Source organism: Leptosomus discolor, chromosome 16 (genome assembly GCF_034619465.1).
Source record: "Leptosomus discolor isolate bLepDis1 chromosome 16, bLepDis1.hap2, whole genome shotgun sequence".
NCBI lineage: Eukaryota > Metazoa > Chordata > Aves > Leptosomiformes > Leptosomidae > Leptosomus > Leptosomus discolor.
In genome coordinates this window covers 14,874,666-14,901,370 of record NC_141406.1, presented here as the reverse complement: position 1 = coordinate 14,901,370, position 26,705 = coordinate 14,874,666, and the positions used below count along the sequence as shown (strand labels likewise).

General features: G+C 43.3%; 1 protein-coding gene across 1 annotated transcript; it reads right to left on the bottom strand.

Annotated features, from left to right (window-relative positions):
* Positions 1–1,943: 1,943 nt before the first annotated feature.
* PTPN11 (protein tyrosine phosphatase non-receptor type 11) lies at positions 1,944–26,705 on the bottom strand. Its single transcript, XM_086474289.1, has 15 exons — positions 26,659–26,705; positions 22,150–22,272; positions 20,792–20,986; positions 19,441–19,633; positions 18,062–18,178; positions 17,426–17,539; positions 12,453–12,549; positions 11,778–11,857; positions 11,493–11,651; positions 8,247–8,378; positions 7,216–7,370; positions 6,485–6,552; positions 5,689–5,840; positions 2,268–2,380; positions 1,944–2,039 (listed from the first exon to the last, which is right to left on the bottom strand). The coding sequence occupies exons 1-15, from the start codon at positions 26,670–26,672 to the stop codon at positions 1,970–1,972; spliced, it is 1,782 nt and encodes a 593-aa protein (XP_086330415.1). The 5' UTR covers positions 26,673–26,705; the 3' UTR covers positions 1,944–1,969.

Below are 26,705 nucleotides of genomic sequence, written 5' to 3'. Positions count from 1 at the left end.
AAAGCCAGAAGGCTCAACAGCTTCCACCCCCCCAGCAGAAGGGGAAGAGGGTTACCTTACCGTACGGTAACAGCCTGCACACTGGGTTACTTGTTTCACTGGGCTGAATATGCTCTCATGGTGTCATCATGCAACTTATTTTAAAATGCCTTAACTCTACAAGGTCAATCTCTGGCTTAACAGACAAACACAGACAACACAGACAGTGCCCTCACAAACTGCTAGGCCACTGTGTCTTTTGAGAGATACAGTAAATTTCTATTTTGGATGAAGATCGTGTAAAAGAAATTTCGTTTGATGTCAAGGCTGCCTTGCATAATTACTCAAAAATAGCCCATCCAGCCACTCAGCTAAGTCGCAATCAAAGCCATCAGTTATCACAAAAAGCACCTTCATATCAGTAACTGCTCACCCCTATGAAACTCAGTCTGAGTTTGAAATGTATTAGGACTAATTTTATCATGTAGCTGATTCTATTCACGCTGGTGATCCACTGTTTTCAAACAATCAAGTATTGTTCCCATCAGTATTTTACATTAGTGTAACGGATCATTGCTCTCCCACCACCCCACCCTGCCCCCCAAAAAAACATAAATTCCCACAACTGCTCAAAAAAACCCCAACTAACAGCCATACCGTGAAACAAATACACTATTTAAAAAACAAATGGATGACAGTCCAACAGTTTGCGGGATTCAAAACTGACTCTACAAAGTACTTGTCTACATTGTAGAAAGGATTTCCTTTTATTTGGAAAACAAGCAATTGTAAATCAGGTATTGGAGAGAAGGGATATAAACAACCTTTAGATGGTCTTGCCTACTGTTGAAGGATTAAAACCGTAAATAAAAAGGTACCAAGCCCTCAGAGTTCACCGTTCACGTGAAGCTTCTTCTGTCTCTTTCTTGACCTTTTTAAAAACCACGTTCATTTCTGGGAAAGGAAGGGAGAAGAAAATAAAAAAGTTATTTAGGAAAAAGCCCAGCAGTTATTTCTTATTCTGACATTATACAGAGTGCTCAATTTTGGCTCAAGAAAGCCTTGAACTCAACCAAAAGTGTCAAACTTGCTTATAAACTGCGTGGTACTGTGGCAGTAGAGGACGAGACTGTGTATAAACTTGGAGAAGGTCCCTGAACTAAATGGATGAAGTGCACTTACAGTTACCAAATGGAAAAGGGAAAACAGGATTTCTGAGGTCTTTAAAAACACAGGGGGAAAGATGACAAAAGGCTTTAGATTAGAATCCAAAAGAAGCTAACGACTAAAGACACCTTAAACTCAAAGGTATTCCTTTGCTGTATTCACAGCCCATTCACCGAAGTTATCAGATAGACTTACTAGCTAATAACCTATATATATTTATATTCAGTTGTCTAATTGCAAGAACCAAATTATAAGATAATTAAAATATAACAAAAAGAATCTACAGATTCCCCTCCCAGCAAAAGCAAGGACTTAATTTTTACTGGGATGACAACAATACTATACCAACTGCTCATACCACAGAGGCACAGCAGTGACTGCTCATCACATCTTTTATGAGGCTGAGCATGAGATTAAGTTTTCTTTGAATCTCTTTAGATGCACACAAATCCTCATCATCAGCCAGGAGCAAAGATCGCTTTTAAAAGACATGGGAAGTTCAGACCACAGTTGCTACTCATCCTTTGCAGAATTTCAGTCTCCTGAATAACAGACTTCCAACTTAGGTCTACCAAGCTAATGTTCCATGTTGTTTTGAAAGGGCAGACACAGATGCAACTCAACCAAAACTAGCTTCTGGAATTTAAATGTGCTAAGAGGTATAAATTACATGCATTTTGGGCATTAGAAAGTCCTTCCTATAGTTCTTCTTACAACAGGTTTTGTGTACATTTTCTCCGAACACCACAACTCCGGGTTGAATACACATACTCACTCCTGAATATACGTACCTGGCTTCGCATGGAAGTCTCTTTACATCTTCTCATCTGAAACTTTTCTGCTGTTGCATCAGCCCCACATTTTCATATACTCTAGCACTATCTTCTCTCATTCTGAAACAAAACAAGTATTTACAATCTGAACAATTTTGTTTGAGAAAACAGTATCGGTACACACACACTATAATTCAGTGCCAATTTATTTTGCTCCATTTATTTTAAGAGCAAAGCACAGGGCAACAGTCTAGGGCAGATTCTGTGACAACCCATTCTCATTCAAGGTCCCTGAAGATTAGTTAGCACAGTTCAAAACTTACACGCTAACAACAGAAGCAAACTTACTCTGGACACGTTGGGGTTGGGGTACACGGTGGAAGAGGGCTCTGATCCCCGCTTGTCTGGTCCGATAAAGAATATTTAATGTTTGTGTATTCGTGACCTTTTCTCTTACTCTTCTATGAAGTAAAACACAACAAAAAGCCAGGTTTTGAATTACTAACAGAAAACAATCATCGAGGCAGTGCAGAAATTACATGTGTAACTAGCCATGATTTTAGAAGTAGGGTTTGTCTAGGAGGAGGAGAGAGCTCAATTCTGTAGGTAACACACATAACACAGGTAAGACCTAAAGGTTGGCTCTAGCTATTGGTTACAAGACCCCAAAGCCTCACTTTTCAATATTCCCTGTTCCACCACCATCTCCAGCAGAATATACCAACCTTATGAACCAGCACTCATACGCAATCTTCATCTTCCTTGGCAGAAGAAACCACACTTCATTCTTTAATAGACAGTACCAGCCCGTGGGCTTCCCACTGACCTTATTTCCAGCTTGGAGATGTGGCCAAATGAGTAACAATGTTGTTTGCAAGATCTCTAATAAAATAACATCTTAGCCCATTAGGTTCGATATAAAAAGAAGCCAAGCTGTTATTTGTATTCTGCAGCATATGTTACAAGCTGCAGCCAATTGTGCTGGCATTCATCTACAGATACTGAAGGCTCCAGCAAGCAACGCTACGCTAGGAAAGAAAAGGGATACAGCTTGCTTCCTTTTCAAGACAAACATTCACAACCCATGCAGACACTACATACAAATTAAAGCCTCACTTTAAAGTTTCACACGGTACTGGGGTTTGGGGGGGGGCGGGGTGGGTTTGGGTTTTTTTTCCTCTAAATGCTCAAACAGTTCTAAATAACTGGCCTGAATCAATCTCACAACAGAGGCTGTCAGTCAGGGCCTCTGGGGAGCTCTGGCTGCTGAGTTTCCCTTCAGAATGCTTGGTGCAGCAATGTAGGCTGAAGTTTTTCCAAGATGGCCTTCTGAGACTTGCTCAAAACTTGCTCAGCTTGTTCTGTTATTTTACTGAGCTTCTCCCCTCTCAGCCTCCTACTTACTCTTGACAAATCCCTTTCAGACGACCAGTCCAGATCAATTACCTGGGAGGCAAATGCTAAAAAATAAGATTTAAACAAAATGCAAAGAATCTGCTGCATTCTACAGTGTAACGGCTACAAGCCCCTCACCTGCCAATAATATTCTGAAGCCCAAAACTAGGGCTTGATTTCCCCCCCCGAACTGGTGAGGAACAGCAGTTCAAGTTACAGACGTACTGTACAGTAAAAGCAACTTCAAAAGAATCAGTCAGTTCTTCTATTACTTAAGCTGACTGAAACAGCTGAAACAAGTCAAGAAAAAGTAGGTATCTGGCTGCTTCTTCCTTCTGCTTAATTCACCGTAATTATCCTTTCTAATTCAGAATAACAGAAATGTAGCAAGAACTACTTGTTTCCTAGATGTGAGAGAACATACACATTTCCACAGGTGAGGGAAAAAACCAAACAGACAAAAAACCAAACCTAAATCAAATTCACTTTGCTTCACTGTTTTTTTTTTCCCCCCTCACTTTCACTGTTTGCAACTGCAATTAAAGCAAGTGTAGAGAAGAAGTTTCCAGAAGATAAAGTTTCTCAAAACACAGAATTTTATTCCCAAATTATCTCAGTGGGGTGAAATTCCAGCATTCGGCATAGTATTTACTACTTAAGACAATTTTTTTCTGCTCTATCCAAACATGCTTTGCAGCATTCACAATTCACCACATTTTTACCCAGGACATTAGTTCCTACAGTCACCACAAATCCCTGCTTTTGCCTGAGCAGTTCTATATGGTTTTATTCCTATAGCTGCCACTAGCCCTAGGTATAGGTCAAGACCTCTTGAAGTGAAGCGATGTTCGATTTCTTAAACTTTTCCCCCCGTGCCCTCCGAGCTAGTAACGGAACAGAGGATCAAACACAACTAACTGAGCTTCATCACTACAGGAGAAATACACTGCTCCACTCAGTATCAAAATACTGTTCAAAAGCCATTACAACGATCAAGGGAGTGTTACAGCCCTGCTTTGCAAACGGCAGCAGCAGCAAGAGACCATGTGCAGAACACCGAGGGTACAAGGCTTGTGTAATTACACACACAGAGATACGAGGCAGCTCTAAGGTGAAGTGAGAGAACAAAGCCAGGGAAAAAAAAAAAAGTACACCTGAGGGATTTCTTGTTCTTCACTTTGTGTCTAGTCACCCTCAGAGCACACAACAGCTGTCCTAGGGAGAGGAATAAAGTCTCTCTCCTCTCTGCTGAACACGGCATCCCCATCGTGGAGGCAAATATAAACTAAGCTCTGCCACACTCCAAAGCAGCCAGAGCCACACGAGAGTGCCAAGCCTGAGCTGGCACACGCTCTCTCTCTAAACAGGGGTTACATCTCACACCTGGCACTGCGCTAACCATGCAGCTCCCCACATCTGCCCGAGCAGCTGGGGGGTGTTATCTCCTTCTGAGCAGCAAGCCAGCTGCAGAAGGACAGACACTGAAATTCTGAAACAAACAGATAAGAACCGGAGATGACCAGAGGTTAGGGCAGAGAATGAAAGCAATGTCAGTTCTTTATTACAAAACGAGCCAACTTCTGTAAAAAACTGTAGAATTTGAGTGCAATGAAGTATTTAAACAGGAATAGAGAGGTGAAGGTCTTGTGGTTGTCACCACATGCCCCACAATTTCTCTCATCTTACCACACCAAATCACTCCTCTAACTGCTTTGTGTTGGACACTGTGCTGCAAGATCACTACGTTCATTCCTTAATCTTTCAGTCCAACATACTTACCCCTTGCTAATAAACATGTACTTTAAGACTCCTAAATTGGTATTAAGGCTGACTAGCACTTGATTATCATACTTCAGAAATACAGTTAACAGACTTGAAATCTCTTCAAAATTCAACAGAGCACAAGGTTCTGTATTAATTCACAGAGACTTATCTTTTATTCTTCTTGCACAGAAAACTAGTAATATCAGGGGAATTTGAGATCTGGGGTGCAGGGACTGGGGGACAGGGAGGACAGGATCCCATACACACAAGCATTTCTATGGAAGGTAAACATGGCTGCAGTCCTGTGGAGAAGCCTCTCAGACCAACGATTTTCTTTCTCTGCCAGTGGCCAAACGCACTGGTTTTATGTCACAGTTTTCCAATGCCACCTGATAGTTTAAGTAATTCTTAAGCATAACGAATAACTGAAATACAGGCTAACTCCTCTGAACAGCGCTAACAGGTTACAGACCCAGCCTCCTCACCACACACTGGTCATACAGTCAGCAGTCACGCCTCCAAGAGTCACAAGCAGCAAACAAGCAACGCTGCTCCCTGTTCCAATGACAGCACGTTCCTACGTGACACTTCATATTCAGGACAAAGGTACCTGCTCCTCCTCAATTCTGCGCTGTAGCGTTTCAATGTAGTGCTGTACTGCCATGTAAATAAACCTGTACTGTGCTTCTGTCTGCACCATTCCTGACCGCTGCGATCTCACCATCTGAATGGTCTTTGGAACATCAATATCACAGTCCACACCTAGGAAGAACCATCATCATGTTAAGAACAGTAAAATAAACTTTGTCTCTGGAGGAGAGACTGGGCTCACCTTCCAGCAGAACACAGCACACTTCAGTGACAAGCAAGACTGCTGACATTTAACACAGAGGACTCATCCCTGACTACTAATACACAGGTCTGTAGAACTGTGGCATGGAAAGTCGTCCTGGAGGAGAGAACTTCACGCTGTTCCAAGATGACTTTAAATGCAACCTAGCTCAACACACATGCTGAGTTAGTGTTTATGGCAGTTTATACACCAATACAACACCCTTCTCTGAAAGCAAGTTACTCAAATTCAGCATGTGGGAATACCTGGACAACCACACGCTCATGAATGATTTGAAAAGAAAAACAGAAAAATAAATTATACAAATAGAAATAAGAAAAACATACTCAGACTCCTGGCTCACCCTCAGCTGAAAGTTTTCATTGTGCTGAGCTGCAGCAGGGTTTCAGCACTTTGATTCCATCTAAGTCAAGAGGAATGAGCAAGTCCCTTCTGTGCCAAACACGCCTGGTTTGTAGCACCGTTAGCATCCCGTATTCTATCAACACTCCTGTTGTTTTACTGGGATGTGTCTCAATGTCCCACAGGAAAATAAAGGGGGACGCACACCTACCTTTTTCTCTGATTATGTCAATAAGAATATCAATCACAATGAAAGTTCCCGTTCGCCCGATCCCAGCACTGTGAAAAGAGAACGGGGCAGGGGAGGGGAAAGAGTTAATCGTTTTTCTGAAGACACCAAAACACCAGTTCAAATAAGAGTCTCACGCTTAGAGACATTAAGTTTCTAGTTCTTTTGGCTGTGTGGCTTGTCTAACCAACTTAACCTGGAAGAGACAGAAGTCGTAACAGCACTTCTGTACCTCAGCATTTATTAGCATCCTCAAATCAGAAAAAAACCTGCAAGGTCAGATCTAACATTTCCTTCCCTTACAAAAAGTACCTCCTTCACAAGCCAAAACTGAGGAGAGAGCGCGCACAGGAGGTGGGATGGGAGACTAGAATTTCCATGATCCTGCACCTGAAATGTATCTAGCCAAGACCGGTACCACTACCTCGTACAACATCCGAAATTCTTATTTATACAGACATGCACACTCTGAAAGACAGCCTCTTCGAAGGTAACCATCTGACACCTATCTAGAATACATCATTTTGCAAAACAGAAAGTACAAACACCTTGACAGATCAAAGTCTCAGTAGCTCTTGGGGAAAGTTGTCTTGTTTTAAAGTTTTCATCTCTCCCCACTACAAAACAAAAAGAAAAAAAAAAAAAAAGGGGATCCAACAGAACTCCACGGGTGTAGAGAGCAGCAGCAGGAGAGGCACAGTGCATCACCATACCTGCAGTGGACCACAACTGGCCCCGCATCAGAAATGCTCTCCTGCTTATGGTGCACCTCCTCTAGAAAGTCTAGTACGCCACCAGGGTCACTCGGGACTCCATGATCAGGCCAAGTTCGGAAGTGATACTGCCAGACTGTTCTCTCTGTGTTCCCCTGGAAGGAAGATGCCAATACGTGAAAAGAAAATCCTTCGGATCAAAATCCAGCGAAAAGCATTTTTGTGGCAAAGTTGAGTCAGATGGGAAGGTGACATATCCAACCTGCTGCTCGGTACCCACGGCACCACAAAGTCTCTTAAAGGAGGGAACAAGCCAGAGTTCCCCCTGGCCTGACAAGTCAATCTCCTGCTCCCTCAGCTCCCTCTTTCACATGCAGTTGTTTCCAAGAACATTTCCACCCTCGCCTTTAGAAGCCACGGCAAAGTTCTGCCTGAGGGTGACCAACCACGAGGGACCTTCACCTGCCATACTCGTCATTCACACCGAGGGGCACTTACCTTACGCGCTTCTCCCGCTCAGTCCTATCCCAAACTAATCCACCCTGCTTATTTCCTCCTTACACAATCCTTTTTGCACCCTGTTCCAAACTGTTCCTTGACAAGCAAGTGCTGTTTCCACATTAGTTCACTGTTTCCTTCTTCATCTTTTGTACTCCTTCCCTTAAGGTTCTCTCTATACACTGGACCACACACAATCATTTCCCCCTCACGCCACCACCTCCCTGCAAGGGAGCAAACGCCTAGCTAGACTGAAGTGCGATCACTTAAAAGCATCGTCCCTCTTTCCAGATTTCCTCAACGCTCTGCAGCCGTGCACCTTCTGCCAAAAAGTGCTTAGGTGTAAGTATCTCCAATTATCCCAAGGACAAAGAGAAAGAAGTATGGAACTAAACCTGGAGCTTCTAAGAAAGGACAGCGCTCCATTTATTAATCTCTTAGTGCTTTTATTGATTCCAAAGAAAGTCTATTTGGGCACACTTTTTTGTGATCTGCAACCTAAAGTAAAAGGACAGAGTTACTAACAGACTTACCTGCCCAACTTTAGAAAGCTTAAGTTCTCTTAGCGTGTAATCATGTGCTGCACTCTCCTTAACATTCCTAACACGCATAACACCATACTCCTTTAGCGAATATTCATCAGGCCAGTACTTGACGCACTTACTCTGTAAGATTAAAAAAAAAAAAAAAAAAAAATTTGAAAAAAAAAGTATCAGTAAGAAGAAAGGCTGGTTCATAAACCAGTTAACAAACACATTTCGGAAGCTTTCATTTCTGAATACACAGAGGACAATTACTAGCACCGATGGGACAGTTTAGGGAGAAGTTTCTCTTCCCCACAACGTTTTGCCTTGATAGTTTCAAAACCCAGAGATTAAAATACTGTGACTTTTATCTCCACCCAGCTACAGGTTTCAAAAGACTGAGAATTTCCAGTGGAATGCTGTAGCCTGACAGGCTGTTCTACAACCAAAACCAAAGGCTGCAAGATAAACACAAGTCAAAGGTATAAGCCTTTTTTAGCAGAGATGAAGGCTGGACGCTTGCTTTTCCATCACTCAGAGCAGAAAGGGCTAACGTAGCTCTCTAATTCAATCACCAAGGCAACAAAGAATTGCTCCCTGCGGCAGGGGACGGAAGCCTCATGTGTCTGCAGCTTTTCAAATTTAGAGCCTTTGGTGTGAGGCTCTTCTCTCATCTTCGGTCATCCAGCGATATTCCAGCCACTGAAGAACGGGCTCCCTTGTCTCTGCTCTGATTTGGTTCCTGTGACAGTTCAGGAAGAGACTCTGAACACAACACGAGTCCACACCGTATGGGATGAGAAATGACAGCGCATAGAGAGACGCAGCTCCCAGCAACAGCAAACGCAGACCAAACACCGAGTACGACGGAGAAATGTTTCTTCTTCGCACTTACTACTGCGTATTTATGAGGAGACATGGCAACAAGAAAGCTCCTTCTGCCAACACAAGAATCAGAGATGATGGAACACATGCTTTCCAGCCTAAGTTTAGGCAACAAGATGCTTTTTTGTTACTTTGGCCCTTCTTTCCCTGACATCTCCAACAAAGCACAAGCTAAAGAAAAGATGCTGATCTTAGCGTACGCCAACATAAAGTGCAGTTTTGATACCGAACTCTGAACGCAAAAGCAGTTGGTGCAGCAAGTCTGAACAGTTATACCCAGTGTTAAAATAAGCTTGAGTCTGATAGAGGTGGTGCATGTATTATCAGCTCAACAGACTGCCTCCAAAACACCACGATTTTAATTTGTAAGTATGTGCTGCTCCTGCAGTGCATTCTACAGCATGTTCAGAACTCTATGCAAGTCTGTGACGTTTCACAGTTCCTCACTTCTTCAGGCAACGTGCTCTTGAAGTCATCTCTGGTGCAGAGGTTTCCCTCCTTTCTGCAGATCTGAAAGTATCTTGGCCAGAGATAAAAAAGCTTTTATATCACGATTGTTATTTGTGATTCTTGAAGAGAAATAGGCATCAAGAAAAGAAAAGGAAAAAAAAAAAGGAAAAAAAAAAAAATCAACGCATGCAGCACTGATTAAGTAACCAGACATTAGAATGTTCTATACAGCCAGAGCACTGAAAATAGGCTTAGCAAAATTTGGAAAGAATCATGTAGAAACTGCAGAGGAGCACAGGCCATTCAGTAGGCGATTAAAAAAAAAAAAAAAGTATTCAGTCAACTCTTCCAAAACAACCCTATAATTAACTTCTTTTCTTTCATGAGAAAGTTCTAAAAGGAAGGTCACTGGAAAGGGGTAACTTCTCCCTCCTTCGGTGCATTCTCAGGAAGGAAACACAAATCATGTCTCTTCACAATGGTGATGAATGGGCAGAAGTTTACAAAGCCTAAAAAAATCCACAAGACAGAGTCTAATGGTTTCTACAAACACCACCAATGGCAGCTTTGATACCTAGATTAGGAAGAGAAGCCTATAAAATCTACTGCAATTTGTCTTCAGTACATACACACAAAGCCTCTTTTTTTGTGGCAGCGGTAAGGAACCTCCACAATTATCAGTCACCCACAGAAAACCATTAGCTATACTTCCAATTCCATTTTTTCCAAAGTGACAACTCATCTAACAAGATAACAGCTTTCCATTCAGAAACAGATCATCGGCTTATTGAAAGAGGTGGACAATGGCATGTGGAAAAAGCAGAGAAACTTTTAAAAAAAGGGGAAAAAAAAACCCAAAAAACCAAAAAAGAGAGAACAGAAACTGTTTACTCAACAGAAAAAAAGATCAGAAGCAACTCATTCCAAAGATAAAACTACCAGACGCAGGAAGCGGTATGTGACCATTGCCACAATATCAGTATTCAACTATTTCCTATTCTTTCCGGCCTGATGTCATCAGAACCCAGAAATGAAGCAATAGCCTCAGATTTGCCAGAAGACAGCGAATAAGACAAGATCTCTGTACTCAAAAGGCAAAACGGAGGTTCTTGGGATACAGGAAGGTTTCCTCTTTCAGAGCATGAAACACTGCAGAGCCGTTCACCAGGGGTGTGCAGGCTTCCGAGGCTGAACAGGCAGCCGTGTTCACACAGACCAGGGCGACCAAAGCCAACGGCCTGACTCTAGGGATGAACGTGCTAAATCACACCTGGCTGGGGGATTCCTGACCAGGCAGTTTCATCTGTAATCACTAGCTCAGTAATAAGAACATTATCAAATTCCAGCAAAGAAAGGAAAGTGAGAAGGGAGCATTCTGGCAGGCTAGTAAATGTGACTTGAGTAAGATGAATCCGGGGCAAGAACTTTCACATTATACGGCAGGTTTTGGGTAAGAAGCAATATCAGCTACGTTCATTCTTATAAAGTTCCACAACTCTGCTTTTCTAGTAAAGTCTATGCAGGCTTGGTAAGCTAAAATAAATGGCAATACTTTTGTCACAGGGAGTTTTCCCCTTCAAGCACACAGAATGCCTGTTTGGCTACATCTCGCGTTCCAGTCCCTCACCCCCTGAATCATTTTTTTATTTTCATATTTTTAAAATACCTACATTCATATTCAGTAACTAAAATTTAATCAGTCAAACCTTAAAAAAGGGAAGCCTGATGATAGGATAGGAGTGTACCCTCAGTTCCCACAGGCACAATAACAGAGGACCCTCAGCACCTTCCAGGTCTCCAAAGATAGGTGTGGCACACCAGATTTCAGCACAGAATCCAGTATCACCAAGTCGGTTTAGTCCTTACTTGCATTTGAATGTCATGGCCTTTCCCAAGGCCAGTTTGAGAGTCTGTTTTTACCTTTCCTCTTTCAACTTCTTTTGTTGTCATAACAATAACTCGAGAGTTCTCCTGGAACACCATCCTCCAGAAATCATTCACTGTATTCTGTAGACAACCTTGAGTAGCAATGTAGCTTTTTTTTGGCTTTGAGTTGTTGCACTTGGTTTCAAACTCAGGCTAGAGAAAAGACAATTTAACAAATGGTGACAAACGGTTACAAGGCTAACTCGGATTTACGTGAGTATGTTAAAGAGTAGACATGGGCTGTGCCAACAAGGCTCCTGCAGGTAGGAGCATACTTACCATAATAATATTAGCATTGATATAGTCTGAAACAGGTTCATTTGGATCACCATCATGTAGAACAACTCTGGTATGATCAACTGGAAGAACATATATGATTGTTAAGCAGTTGCATCCTATGGTTGTGAACGCACAGCTACTCTTAAATATCCCACCGACAGGTCTATTTCTTACTGCTACCAGGAGCTATTAAGTTACCCAACTCTGTAAATTAGCGGCTAGAGTATTCAACTCTTCCTCCTTTGCCATTTCTTAAAACAAGCGGCGAATTTATAACAAGCTGGATCAAAATAAGTGTCCGTGGCTCCTAGTAACTCATGAGTACACGGACAGTCAAGCACTAAGTCAAGGCAAACGGCCCCTGGATTTGCCTCGTGCAGTTTTGTACCACAAATTAATCCTGCTGAATAACAGTTTAGGGATGTGACGCTTTTAAATGAAAGCTGAAGATAAAAACGGTATTTGGGAATCGAAATATCGATATCTACAAAGTGCAAATGCTTGAACACAAATTGGAAATTGCATGGGCTAATACTGACAACATAAGAGGGGGAATTATCACTAGAGAGAAGAAAAAGCACAGTGGTGCTTAATTAACCCTGTATTTACAAGCTACAAAAATAAAGCAGAGGAAAGGAGCAGGCTTACGTTACAATGAAAGAAATTGATACTTACAGGGTAAAATGTTTTTGTATCTATTTTTGTTTTTGTTTTCTTGACGCTGACCTTCTTTACGGCTATAGAGAAGCTTGCATTCTTGCTGCTGTAAGGTCTAAATGAAAACAGCACAAATAACTGGGTTTAATAAAAGCAGTATGGACTGTTTCACCAGCCTTGTAGCGACCCTTTCTCATGAAAACGATGATACTTGACTGCACTGTCAGACAGTCAGAGAGAGAGAAAGATACCGGACTTCTCCATTCAGCCTTAGCACAGCATTGCTTCCAAGGTATACAAGGAACACAGAAGCATGAGAGATAAGGCAAGCTATTTTCCACCTGACCATTATAAACACCTACAAATTCAGAGCTTCTTTAACCCAATCTATAACCACCAAGTCCTCATGACACTGTTCTGACTAAGGAGACGCAAGTCGATCCCTTAAAGCTTTCAGCTGTAAAATACTGTGCAAGGAAAACGTAACTGGTTACAAAGGACCACAACAAAATTTTGGCTGTGGCAATCTGGCCATCTCAAAAGGCACACTAAAGAAACCAAACACCACAAGCAGGTCCAAATAAACGTGTTTATTACTATGTCTTTCTCACCAAGCACAGAAGTCAGGAGTACTGTTGTTATTTCTCCTTTTTGCTGAATCAGACCAGTAAAGAGTTAAAAAACTTCCACTGACCTGCCATTAGCTCTAGTACAGACAGAGGTTAGTGACTAACGCATTCAAAACCCTGCCGACCTGCACAGGAGTCAGGCACTTTGTGATCCGGTGCTCCTCTACCCGAGCTGCACTGGACTCCTCTAGGCCTCACCAGCCTTCTTCCTCTCCTTCAGCCACAGCAAGTCCGCAGTCACGCTGCTGGGAAGCCCCCAAAACAAGTCCCTGAGATGTCGACAACTCCACAAGAGCGGATTCTTGTGAGCTGCAGCCAGACCAACTCTAGACAGCCAAGGAGGAGGAAGGAGCAGACAGAAAACCCCAAGTACATCAACACAAGCAACTGTATTTAACCATCAAGCACAGTGACAAGTCCTTCATCAGTCAGAAGCGGAATATTAAGAAGATTTTCTTGTCTGTTCCCCCAAAGCAGAAGCCCATGTGGGAACACTACAGTATTTTCCAAGGTATGGGCAAGAGAGGTAAAATGCCAACGTACAACTCACCACCACAACCACGTATCACTAAGTGCTCCAGTTATTCTCTCCTACCAACACAAGGCTGTTTCACTAAACTGGTACAAAATTTTGTGCAGATTTTCTCATATTACCCTGTTGGGGAAGGAGGGGACGCGCGTCAGGTAACTACAAACCGGGTTATCCGTAAATCATCCTAGCACAGAAAAAATGAATCTGCAAGGGGATTTCTCCTCTTGGCAAGGAGCTGATTTCTCAGTGCCTGGTTCACAATTAATATGCCAGGGACAACAGCAGTTCCACACTCCACAGCCGTGCTGCTTAGTAGCAAATCTCCCTACTTGCAACGAAGCCAGAGGGACCAGAATCTCCATGTCTTTCTTCCAAGTTTTAATCCCAGAAGCAGAACTGGCCTGACTAAAAGGAACACTCAGGCTTTGGAAGCTGCTCCCCTTGTTATTACCACCCTTAATACTCTTGCAAAGCTTGCTTTTACTTTATAACTTGGGCACGTCAGGCACATTTGCTCACTTCTATTTCGGTCTCTGTCATTGCTACGGCCTCACTTAGTGACCTTGGACAATTAGGCTCATCCTAAAGACAGGGAAACCAAAGAACAAAAGCAGTACAGGAGAGCTGTGAGGTTTCACGCTTGCGAAGCAAAGACAGAAAACACATCCCCATAAAACATCTCTTGCCACCACTAGCGAGGGGTGAAACAGCACTTTGCCGTAGGCTCGCCTCTTGCCACACCGCGAGAGTCTTTCCAGCGCCATTATCACACAGCACCTTTGCAGAATAGTAACGCTTTTGGGTCTCAGCCAAGCGAAAAGCCAAGCAAAAGAACCCAAAGCCAAACTTTGCTTGCAGGTTAAAAAATGGAAACAATTCGGTGTGTGGAAACCACAGCTTCAAACACATCTTCACTTTGTACAGTTAATTATTATTGCTTTGAGCATCCCTGAGGCAAGATCCATGAGCAGCAGTAACTTCTAACAAGCCCATTAAGAGATGTACACAATGCAACGATAAATCTGAAGCACAGTCCTCAATTTCCCTGCAACATCCAAGCAGTAAGCTCACCAAACAGCTATTTTTCAGAAGGAAAAACATTACAAGGACTGACAACGTTTCTGTTCACAGAACAAGAGGTACATTCTTAAATATGCCTGAAGACAAGTAATTTATAACTACCATCTGGACTACCAAATCATAAACAGCACAGGCAGAGATCCACGGACAACCTGGAGTTTGCCCCCCTGCCTCCTGCCACCAAGGCTGACAGCTATAGCTCACCTGAGGTGAATGAAAAAGCACGACACTAAAACTGCTACCAGATTGCTTCAATTCCAAAAACACAGTGGAAAAAAATAAGGTTTCGTGCTGACCTCACTAACAGCAGTGAAGAGGAAAGAGAAGTGGAATGTCTCACAGGGAAAATCTTCCATTTCTTACATTTACTTTCCGTAGAACTTCTGGCTTGCTAGCAAATACTCTTCTTCAGGAAAGCCACGAGACAGGAGAACACCTTGCTTCTAAGGACCAACCCATAAACCCATTACAAGACTAATTTATTCAACAAAGCCCAGAGGTCAGAAAAGAAGTCGTAAGGGTCAAGTAATAGTTCAGTCACATTTTGACAAATCAACAATCCATTTCAAAACATGCTGCAGAGGAGTGCTGCCCACAAGGAAAGGAGGGGAAAAAAAAAAAAAAAAAAAAACAAACCATTAATTCACATGGCTTCCAGTAAGCCAGCACCAATTAGAAGAAGGGCAAGCCAACAGGGTCTGCTTTTTCCTTTTTACGCCCTCTGAATAACAGTAAGGTGTGCTTAGAGCCTTCAGGGAAGCCAACAGACACCCTCTGCCTAGCTAACTTGCAAATGTCTGTTGAGGCTAAACCACGCAGCGACCACAGGCACAGTCTACACAACTGTGTCGTGAAATGACGAAGCAGACCACTAAGCAGTCTTTGGAAAAAGCCGTTAATGCCCAGAGGTGAGGTTCAGCCTTCAGCGCAGGCGTGGCTGATCTTCCTGACCCTTCAGGCCCCACATCAAAGTTCACGTGTTGAACTCTGCCAGAGAAGCAATCCAAAGGTTGAGGCCCGTTTACCTCCAGGCGAGGTTCACAAGCACTAGATGAGAACTGCACCCCAGGGGATCCACCACTCAACTGTGGGGTAAAACAGAGTTCCCAGGTCCTCAGCAATGGCCAGAGCACCTCTGCTGGCTTGCTCCCCACTCCAGCTGGGATTCTGACCACCCAGCAGTTCTGGGTCAAGGACTGCCCCCCTGCACTGGGCACAGGGGAAGAGAGAGGACAGAGCTTAATCCTCATTTTATGATTTCCCCACTTGTGACCTCACCTTCTTATACTCCATCCACGTTCGTAGTGAAATGTTTTACCTCTGTCACAAGAGCCTTTTGCTTTTCATGGATTTATTTTTCTCCTCCTGATAATAATCTCGGAACAGATTGGACAGTACATTCAGCTAATGAATATGTCTGATCAAAAAAGAGTCTCGTCAAGAATGGCTGCTTTGCAAATCCGTCACTATTCAAGAAGTTTCTCAAAATAGCATTACGCAGCCAAAATCAGCCTCTCTGACAAAGACCAGGACTTCCCAGTTTCCTATTGCCATCTGCTGGTGGAGTTCCAGACTCCACTGTGGTTTTCTCAGGGCTGTGTGGTATAAACCAGCCCATTATATTTAAGACACTTCGAAGCTTTTGGCTATGACCACCACCTGCATGCAGCTGTTCAGCGACTCCAGTTGTCAGAGAAGGGTTAGGGCCTAGGCTCGACTCAAGCAGTTTGGAGTATGTTAGTTAGTGCTCATACTTAATTGGCTCTTCTTGAGAAATTAACAGTTTCAGCTGAATTTGTCAAACATAAGTAGCTCCCTGAAATCATTAGGACTTCAACGAAGGGGAGAGCTGGGCCAGCACAGCTATGTTACACAAGAGCTGCGTGGGTAAGACAGAAGGAAAGGCAATGCTACTTTCTGCGAGGGAAATGGAATTCTGGCTGCAGGCAGAAACGAAACGCTGAAACAAAACAAACATAAATCTCCAGGAGTACAAGGAATACATCTAATCAATGCTGCTTCACCTCAGAACTTGCCACCACTTCGCAATAGTTTTAAGATCCAAAAAAAAAAAATTATTATCAAAAAGCCACAAACTCAAGGGCAAGAGCATATATTGACTGAGGAATCACACTGCAGTTTGCTTAGAGCAATGGTACCCAACCTCCCAAAGACAGCGGAGCGCAAACCGAAACGTCCTCTGCGCTGAGACATGCAGCAGAAACCGTGGTGCGATTCCCTTCACATGCAAAAGACACCCGACATGTTCCAGCTGCATCACAGACCGCTGCTGTACCGGTACTCGGGTCACCAGGAGTGACCTAGGCTAGAACTAGCCCTTTGCCTCCAGAAATGTTAATCCAGCCTACAGACCTCTTCCCGTCCACATGAAGAAAAGGAACACAGGAGTGAACCCAATTAATTGTCCTGGTGGGCCAGACACGGCTGTACGTAAGGCTCCCTCATGATGGGGAGGGTGTTCAGGAGGGATGGTGCTAGGTACTGAATGAATACCATCAAAGAACATAATTAGCTCTCAGAATCAGGAAAAAAAAAGGCAAATATTTAAATCATTTTACTAGCAGACACAAGAGTGGAACGGGTAAACTTTTAACACATGACACAGGAGACTGGAGCAAGAACAGGGATCTGAAGTGACGAAGGGGGAGATGAGAAAAAGTCTGGAAGGCAGTAACAAACCTAACTTTTCAGAGATTTAATACCATAACACTTGGAATGTAATGAAGTACCTCAAATTCTTCCCAGAAGCCCTGCTTGACTTTATCTGTAGTCTCCGCCAGCTTGCTTAGCTCTCGCACTCTGCTTTCAATCTCTGCAGCATTAATACGGGTAGTATTCAGAGGCTAAAAAAACCACAAATATTAAACAAAGGTGTAACAAATGACTGTGAGAAGACAGTTAAAACATAAATCCCCTACAGCAAGTACATTTTATGTAAGCAATTCCAGGATCCAAGCATCTATTTGGACTTCAAAACTTGGCAGTTCATAGAATGATGAGCAGTGAAGGTAGAGAGGAAGGGGGCAGGGAACAATTATTTTTAGTTAAAGTCTCACAGTTGTTCTTCAATACATTAAGTTGTCTCATTTCTGGACTAGTCCTGCAATCCCTACGGACCACGATGAAACCAAGAGAAATTCTGCATCCATCAGAGACACAAGAGTCTGTCCTTCACAGGCATATAAAAAAATTGATCCTGTTTAAATGACTGACTTCGTCATCCCATTTCAAGAAGTTTAATCCTTCAGTTTTGCATTAGGAAAGAAAAAAACAACGATGCCTCACGGAACACATGGGAAAGCCTTGACTTCAACAATATATCCTGAAGGTAACAAAGCTTAGTGGCGTCTTCTCCATTCACTCACCTGCTTGAGTTGCAATACTGTGCCCAAAGTTTCTACCATAGGGTTCTTCTTGTAATGTTCCACTAGATCCGTCAGCGAGTCAAATTTCTCCCCTCCACCGACATCGTATTTTAGATCCTTGGAAGACAAATGCTCATCAAAATAAAGGCACTTCATACGATGTCTACGCTAACATCGTCTTTGGGCTACGCAACATGCAAGAAGTTCTCTTTAAAACCATATGTATAAGAACCCAGAAAAATCCTTCTGCTCAGGGATGGAGGAACTTTAATAAAAAGAAACACACACACAGACACACTGTGGAGGACATCACCTTTTTTGTCATCTAACTGAAAGTTGTTTTGTCTGCCTTTCCAGGAAAGGTGGCTCCTCCTGAACGGAGGTTCAGTCAGCTCAAGCAGGCGACCTGAGCTACAGGATCAGAATCCAGGAGGTGGCTTTGGAAATCAAGGCAAAATCCTAGAAGAGTACCATTGTGTCCTGAAGGGCTGGTACTGACTGGCACCATCCCTACTTTAAGGCAGCAAAGCTGAGTCACTTTCCTCAATGTCATAAACGCTACTAGTAGTTAACTGCATATAAAAGAGGTTTTCTTGAAAAAAAAAACCAACCCACCAATATATTCTGGTAGTTTAGCTTTTACAGTCTTGGTAGGCCATTTCTACCTCCAAACTATTTCTGTTATTGCATTTTAGCCGTTTTAAACAAGTAAGTTTTTGCACTGTCTGTTAGGATAACAGAAGAAAAAGAAAATGACAAAATCTGTGATCTATCTCTTTTTAAATAGCAACCCACAGGCACACATGAAAATATCAAAAGACTGTAATTTAATAATACTTCAGTGAAGAACTACCCTACATTAAATTCAAGCTTTAGATTTAAAAGCATTCCTTGGATTCAATACTCAAAATCTTCACCGAATGTTGATCATCTATCAGGTGCAACTGTATAAACTGACAGGAGAAACAGACATATTCGGATAGATCTCTATTTGTCCAATTACTCATATTCTCACAGAATTCATCCAGGGCACTGCATCTCACTTAAGAAGATTCATGAACATGAAAGGCTCCATCAGCAGAGGATTTGAGACAGACTTCTGATGCAATCAAAAGCAAATCCATTAGAAGGTACTTGACAGCATAGCATAGCGTGACACGATTCAGTCAGGCAAGCAGTCAAAAAAACTAAAACCCCAACAGAATTTTGATGCTATCAAATTAGTCAATTTAATCAAACAGATGATACATAGCGCACCCAGTACCACCGGGAAAGGGGAAAAGCGTTCGGCTCTCTGAAGTGCAAGACAGCCCTCCTGTTAGGATAAACCCACTGCCCGTGGAAGTAGCCCTGTTAAAGAAGCTCGTGCTTCATCATACCTGGCAGTGAATCATGACATGTGTCACTTTAGACTTCCCATCATTACTTTCTCCTTTATCATCTCCTGTCCGGACAGAAAGAACAAAGTCCCCAGGGTGGCTTTGACTCTCACGCACAAGAAAGCTTCCATGTTTTCCTTTTTCTGTTAATAGTTTTTCAGCTTCTCTTCCAGAGAGATGCCCGTGAAACCACCTTTAAATAAAGTAAGATACAGACAGGTACCGTACTGGTCATTCCAGCCATGGCTGAATCTGCTTGTTCTAACTATTTATAATAAAGTAAAACGCTTATGTGCACCGAACAACAACGCCCAGGCCTACAGAAAGCCTCAGTTTATGAAAATAAAAACCATAATAAGTCCTGGAAGCGTGAGGTACACACACCCCAGTGATTACAGAAACACTCCAAAGGAAGCACTTCCACAGGCACCGAAATCTGCATTTCACGGGAGCTTCAAATGAAGCTTTGGTTTGGATCCAAATGGATTCCCTAGTGTCCAGTAAACACAAGCTTACACTGCAACCTTTCCCGCAGTCAAGGCATTTATTCTGCTTTTATTTCCTTCATGAAGAGGCACTTTCCTGATAAACCTGTGGGAACTTAGCATCTTTGAGACCTTGCGCTTCCATCACATTAGGAACTGGACAGGACAATCACATCAAATCTCGTTTCTTCAAGAAACGTGGCCAAAAAGGCAATAATCCTCCCCACCACTGTTCAATACAAGCCAGTCTGAGGAGTGAGAGAAGCTGTTTTAATATTTTTCCTTGTTTTTTCCCTTCTAGAAATAAACTGATATCTACTAGAAATAAACCGATACCTACTGGCCATAGAGGTTTATTTCTGACATACACACATTTCCTCAGGATACATCAAGTCTAAAGTCTCAGATTCTCCTTATTATCCTTGCTCCTCAAAACAGGAGTTTGAGCAATTTGAGGATTTGCATGTTAGTCACTCTTACACACATGCCCACTGCTGGAAAAAGCATGTAAAGTTATGCCCAGAAATACATTTGGGAATTCCTTGCAGTAACAACGGCTTCAGGAAGCTTCGGGAGAACTGTAACAAAACATTCCCCAGTAAAACCAAAGGGAACTATGCCCTCTTGTTCAGTATCGTATCACACCAGGAAGAAAGTAGTTTCTGAGGCTTAGGTTGCTCTACCTTTAGTCAGGTTTATTAGCCTACTTTGTAAGGAACCCCACTGAAATCAGTGGGACCACTTCTAGTCCAAGATAGTGGCCACCCTTTCATCAAATGGAAGCCGACTGTAGGGTGAACAGGACAAGCACATGCATTTATTAAGAAGTGCACGGACACTGAGGTTTTCACCACCATTTCTCTGACCTTTCAGATGTAGGATCAGCACAGTTCAGTGGATATTTCAACTCTATAACATCTCCGTTCTTTTCCTTGAGCTGTCCATGATGTTCCATATAATACTGGACTAACTCAGCCAACGTAGCAAATTTCTCTCCTCCATAGAGGTCATAGTAGTCTCCTGTGTTCTGGATCTTGATGTGGGTGACAGCTCCAGTTCGTCTAATATTTGAAACAAAGGAAAAAACCCACACAAGTCAGCTGATTTCCAATCAATCACTTTTATATTTAGTGTTCTGTTAGAGACCAGAGAGTTAGAGAAATCCATACTTACATTTGCATCACTTTCCAACCGAAATACTGAGGAACAGCTAAGCTAGCGCACCTCTGAAGTGTGCTTCAGCTACATTTCAGGGGCTTGCAAGAAGGGGAAATGACTGTCCAACAGTCAGGAAGAACAGGAAAAAACCCCGACTTAGTTCTGTAATGAAGGGATCCTCAAAGCCAGCGTAAGTTCTGCGGCCTCACGATCTCCAACAGGAACCCCTCAGACCCCCAAGAACTGCACACACCAGCAGACGGCGTGGAGGGGCGAGAAGAACTCAGCATTCTCAAGATACCCATCAGAGCTGGTTTGCTCCTTTCCCTAGAATTTCCACACTAACTGCTAAGGTCTCTCCTTCAGTCACTGTTGCCTTTGCCCCAGGTAAGTCATTTGCTCCCACAGTCTCCGGCACTAATGAAGAACTGCTCTCGGAAAGAGTCCCCTTCTGTTCAGCACGGCCCATTATCCCCAAGCTATCCAAGCAGCACGACTTATCACCAATCCCGCTTTTCCTTTGTCCTTTATCTGCTTCCTCTTGCCATCCTCTCCCCATCCCTGCCACCATAAACACAGCGTCAGGGGACAAGTGTTACAAAAGGCCTATTTTGGAAGCTGAAAAAGCACCATGGTGGCCCTTAAAAACTTGCTGACTTCTCCTGTAAGAAGAGAGTCTGGAGAGATTTCCTTGCACGCGCTTGATCAGTAATTCATATCATCTCTGCTACTTCCCAATGGTCATCAAATGCATTTTTAAAGGGCTAAAAGCAATGCTACTATGAATCTACTTCTGCTTCCCTTGACTTTACTGGCTCTCCGCAGAATCAGAATTCACCAACCTCCAACCTATAGTCTCCTCGAGCTGGGTAGAAGTATTTGAGAAGGTCTTCAGGGAAAACAGGAGAAAAAGAAGCAGAAAAAAGTGAACAACAGACTGAAAAGTGATCTGTGTGCTCTTTCAGCTCTTTGAAGTAGTTCTTTTACAACTCTTGCCCCACAGAACAGCGTCAAATGAGGACCCCTACCAATGTGGGGAGAAAGACAAAACCATGTTTAAACTTACCTAACAGAGAGCGTAAAGTCTCCTGGGTTACTTTTGCTGGGCCGTGCCAAAAAACTGCCATCCACTCCTCTTGTTAGCAGTAGGTTTTCTGCCTCCACCCCAGTAATATTTGGATGAAACCATCTATAAGAAGTTAAAAATAAAGAGTGTTAATAAATAAATGGAAGATCTTCTGGTTTTCAGAGTTAACTTACAGGACAAGATTAAAAAGAACAATCCAACAGCTTCAAACCAGCAAGCACTGAACTTTGTTCCTAAACTAATAAGAATCTCTATCTTAGCAGAAAGTATAAATTATTTATCTCTTATTGCATTGCAATTTTCTCCATTGGTAAGAGATGCTTTCTAAGTGGAAGAGCTATACCTATACACACTCCGACTGCTTGGATAAAAATGATATCAAAGGTATACAAGGAAATAGAGACCACAAGTCACACGTTTTCCTTACTCCACAAGACAGGACACACAAAGAAACTGAAAGACAAACAGGCAAAATACTTACAAATAAACCAAAACATCCAAAGTGACATTTAACAACATTTTAAAGATTAAAAATTTAACAAAACCTCATGCTTTAGGGCACAGGCTGACCACCAGCTGATAGGGGCCAGGAAGGAGCTTCGCTTGTGCACAACCTATTCAGTCTTCCTCAAGAGAACGCGGTGCTGAGCGCTGCCAGACACGAGAGCACTGCTCCGACCTCTGACTCTCATGGCAATTTCTCTGGTCCGAACATATCCCGCTTAAATACAAACACCGAGGAATCTCATCTTGATACTCACCACCCACAAACAGCCTCCTGCAGGACTGACGTAGCGCCCTGCCAAAGGAGAGCTCTATATGGGCTCTATCTAACCAGCTCCGCGGCCCCACCTCAGCCATTAATTTTTGAGACACCTATTCTTAGCCATTCAGTTAAAACATCTGAGTTTTCGCTCACCTATAATTGAGGATTTTTATTGCACTAAACTTCACCTGTGTGTTCTGGAGGAAAGGGGTTTTTAATGAGGCACGATTTTAGAAGACAAACTAATTTAAAAAAATCAAACCAACCCCCCCTCACCACGCAGCCCAGCGACAGAGATGCGAACACAGCAACTAAGAAGCACTTTAGTGGCTTTGTCAGGCTTGTATTTGGCAATTAAAAGATAGCCTTTATTTGGCAGAGTTGCCACACTCCTCTTCGTACACGAGGTTCTTCATTTCTCCAAAGCAAAGCAAAACACTAAGGCAAAAGACTCTGCAACCAATCTCACTGCAGAGAGGAGACTGATAGAGCCAAAAACCAAACAGCATTTCGGATCGTTCCCGATACAGCCAGCACTTCAGGCGAAATTGCTAAAACAGCAAAATCGGTGAGCGCACGTCTAAATTTAGGGTTATTGCTTCAGTTGTTTCAGTAAGTCCTTCTGTACTGAAAAGTTGACAAAACTGCTACCAAGGCCTTATCCAGCCCATTCTCTTCAGAAACGGATTCTCATGGAAACATTCTGGGGAGTTTTAGAGATTCTGTAATAGCCAAACCTCTCGCAGGTCATGGGAACTAGGATTACTTATGTACCAATGCAAGTTCAAGAAGTAAACGATTCTTCTTGTTAATCTTGCCTTTTTTCTAGTTCTTCTGCTTGCATCAAGAAACTCTAGTGAATACCACCATACCTTTAACTGAAGGATAAGAAAAAAAAAATCAAACCTATGCAGCAGGGGTCATGAAAAAAAATATTAAAAAATACTTTCAAGTTATTACAGCAAATGGGAAAGAATTAATAAATAATGCTACATTTATCCAGTGACTGCTCAAAGGTGAAGAAAAGTTCCATCTTAATGCAGTCTCACAAAGGAAAGTGCACAAGCATCGCTACTGAGGATGAACCAAACATGAAAGAGCGTATTTCAGAACAGGACAGGTTGGTCTGCAGAAGCTGACAATGTATTTGCCACACTTCCACCCCTAAAATTTTACTTCCATTAAGAGAAAACAAAAAAAACCAAACAAAATGGTGCAGCAACATTTTGAACAGTTTATAAGCTTTTTGAATACACACAGGATTCAAGAGACACTTTTGCAAGTTTTTGAGTTTATATTCAAAAAGGTACAAAACTTACAAAGAAGAAATTACTGGAATCAGCCAGATTTGTCACCTGGTGACCTTCCATAAATGTTCGTTACTGTAGTATCTTCTGTGTCTTACTCTAAACCCTAATGCATCCTGAAGTAACTGTACACCAGTTGTTAAAATGATGTAAAATAACAGAAAAATAATAATTTAACGAACAGAAGGGGCTACAAATAACTTGGGCTCGAAGGAGAGGTTAAAAAGATGGTAGGTTGTTTAAAAACAAAACTCTCACCCCCACATACACTTACGCTCCTACTGAAGATGGCAAAAAGTAAGTGCAGCAAAAGAAAAGCGACATCTGGGAAACCGATGGAGTTTATGGCGCTTTATGTAACTTTTGTTCTAATGGGAGCTCGTACTCCTGCTCGCTCAGCTGCGTATTTTTGGCTTTGAGTAGGAAGATGCATTTGTCAGCCACCCCAAATAGAAAAATGGGGGTGTTCGTGATCTCTGCTAAACGGTTCCGGGCCGGTGATCAGGCTCGCTTCATTTGAAGTCCTGCCACCACATGTGCGCTTTGGAACCTCGGGGGCTGCATCCCTTCCAAAACCGGAGGGGAGAGCGAAGGGGACTGCGGACACAGACACCAGTAACATAACCCCTAGAGAGGGCTTTCTCTGACGCTTCCTTTTATAGGGATGGAATGCATTTTGGACTTTTTTTTCTGCTTTCCTTCTCCAACCTCCGTCAGGAGCAGGTGCGGAGGCTATCCCAAGCAAAGGACATCACAGCCAATAAATACAATCAAGACAGTAACCCAGGCACACGTAAACCCACGCTCTAATTAAACTAGCTGTCCTCACTATGCATGGAACACTCCTTACAGCAACCCTGCTCTGGGGGTTCAGCAGCATCCCCTGCCAAGTCCTTATTCGTTTGCAGCAAGATGAAAACGTTGGCAGGAAAGTAACCAGCGGAATAGCAGCGGCCTCATTTACAAAACGAAGGGGATATCAGCTAAGCAAGAAACCTCTTGATGAAAAATAACACACGGTAGGAAATACAGCCTTGTTACAATCCTCTCTTTTTTTTTTGTTAGGATAGTCCAGGAAAGATCAGCAGGAGCTGCGATTTACAAGTCATACATCGCCAGCATATTTCTCTCTTACCAACTGAAGAGAGAAAAGAAAAAAAATCAATACAGTTTTCCATGCTGTGATTGGGCTTTTCTAATCACCTTTTCAAGAGCAGGAGAGATTAAATCAGTTCTGAGTCCCAGCTGTCACAACCGTAGCATCCAAGGGGGCAGTGACTGGTAGTTTTTATTCCTATTTATAGGCTCATCAGTTTATATTTCTCATCGTTTTTTCAGTCTCCCTCATAAGTTACAATTTAAAGTTCTGAGCAGAATAAGAGGATTACTCCTGACAAAGAGGAGTTCGCAAGTGTTTTGAAAAGGTAACTTGTGTACATCTGAGATCTAGAGATCCGCCACACACCCCAAGTCCAAATTCAACTGCAAATGGCCACAGACTGAAAACCAGTTTCAACCATCTTAAGCAGAACAAGAAAGAGGACAACCCAATGTTGAACAACAGATATTGCTTAGAGAGCTACCAAATTTCAGAATGGGTATGTTAGATAAGACCATAAACATCTTTTCCCTTTTTATGACAGTAACTCCTCTTAAGACTAACATTTACCTGAACCCCTCAGCCCAAAAAAACACCGCTAAAATAAGACAAGCATGGAAATACATTAAGGACAGTGACAAGTTCCAACAAAAAAAAACAGATTCAACTCTTTATTGCCCCGATTTTGCAACGCCACTAGGTTTTGAAGTTAGATCGAATGCTGCTCATAAACCAAGAGCTCAGATCGGGTCAGCTTACGGACACTCGTTTTAAACTTGGCTCACGTTTTAGTCTGAGTAACGTCGGTACTGCTGGACTACCGACAGCAACACGACCCTCCCTGGCTTCGGGTGTCAGACTGAGTGGGCTGCCACACGAATAAAATTCGTCTCTCGGCTCTGGTTCAAACGCACACGCGGGGAGACTCGCTTGAAACCCCCCACACGAAGCCAACGGTACTGTGGCAGCTCTGGCCTCCGCACGGGGGGTCGGCGGAGCCCGAAGCCAGCCAGGCCCCTCGCCCCACCGGGCTCCCACGACGACGGGAGCGGGGACATCCCGCCGCAGGAACGGGCGAGAAGCGAGGCCGGGAGGCAGCTGCAGGCAGCGGGGTGGGGGCTGCCCCTGCACCGCAGCCGTGGGGCGCGGGAGGCCCTGCAGGGCCGGGAAGGCCGCGGGGAGGAGGCCCGGCGCGGCAGCCCCCCCCCTCCCCCCAACCAGCAGGCGCTGAGGGGTCCCGGGCCCTGCGCGCCCCTGGGGCAGGCGGCGGTCCCCTGCCCGCCCCCCCTCCCCTGCCGGGCTCCCTCCCGCCTCACCTCCGCGATGTCATTTTCTCCCGTAGCACCGGCGGGTCGCGGTACGC

Excerpts from the sequence above, each read along its gene's own strand:
- PTPN11 (XM_086474289.1), bottom strand. Across the intron at positions 20,987-22,149 it reads GACTTTACGCTCTCTGTTAG|ACGAACTGGAGCTGTCACCC; the intron begins GTAAGTTTAAAC and ends TTCAAATATTAG. Across the intron at positions 12,550-17,425 it reads GCTTCTGGGAAGAATTTGAG|ACCTTACAGCAGCAAGAATG; the intron begins GTACTTCATTAC and ends GTTTTCATTTAG.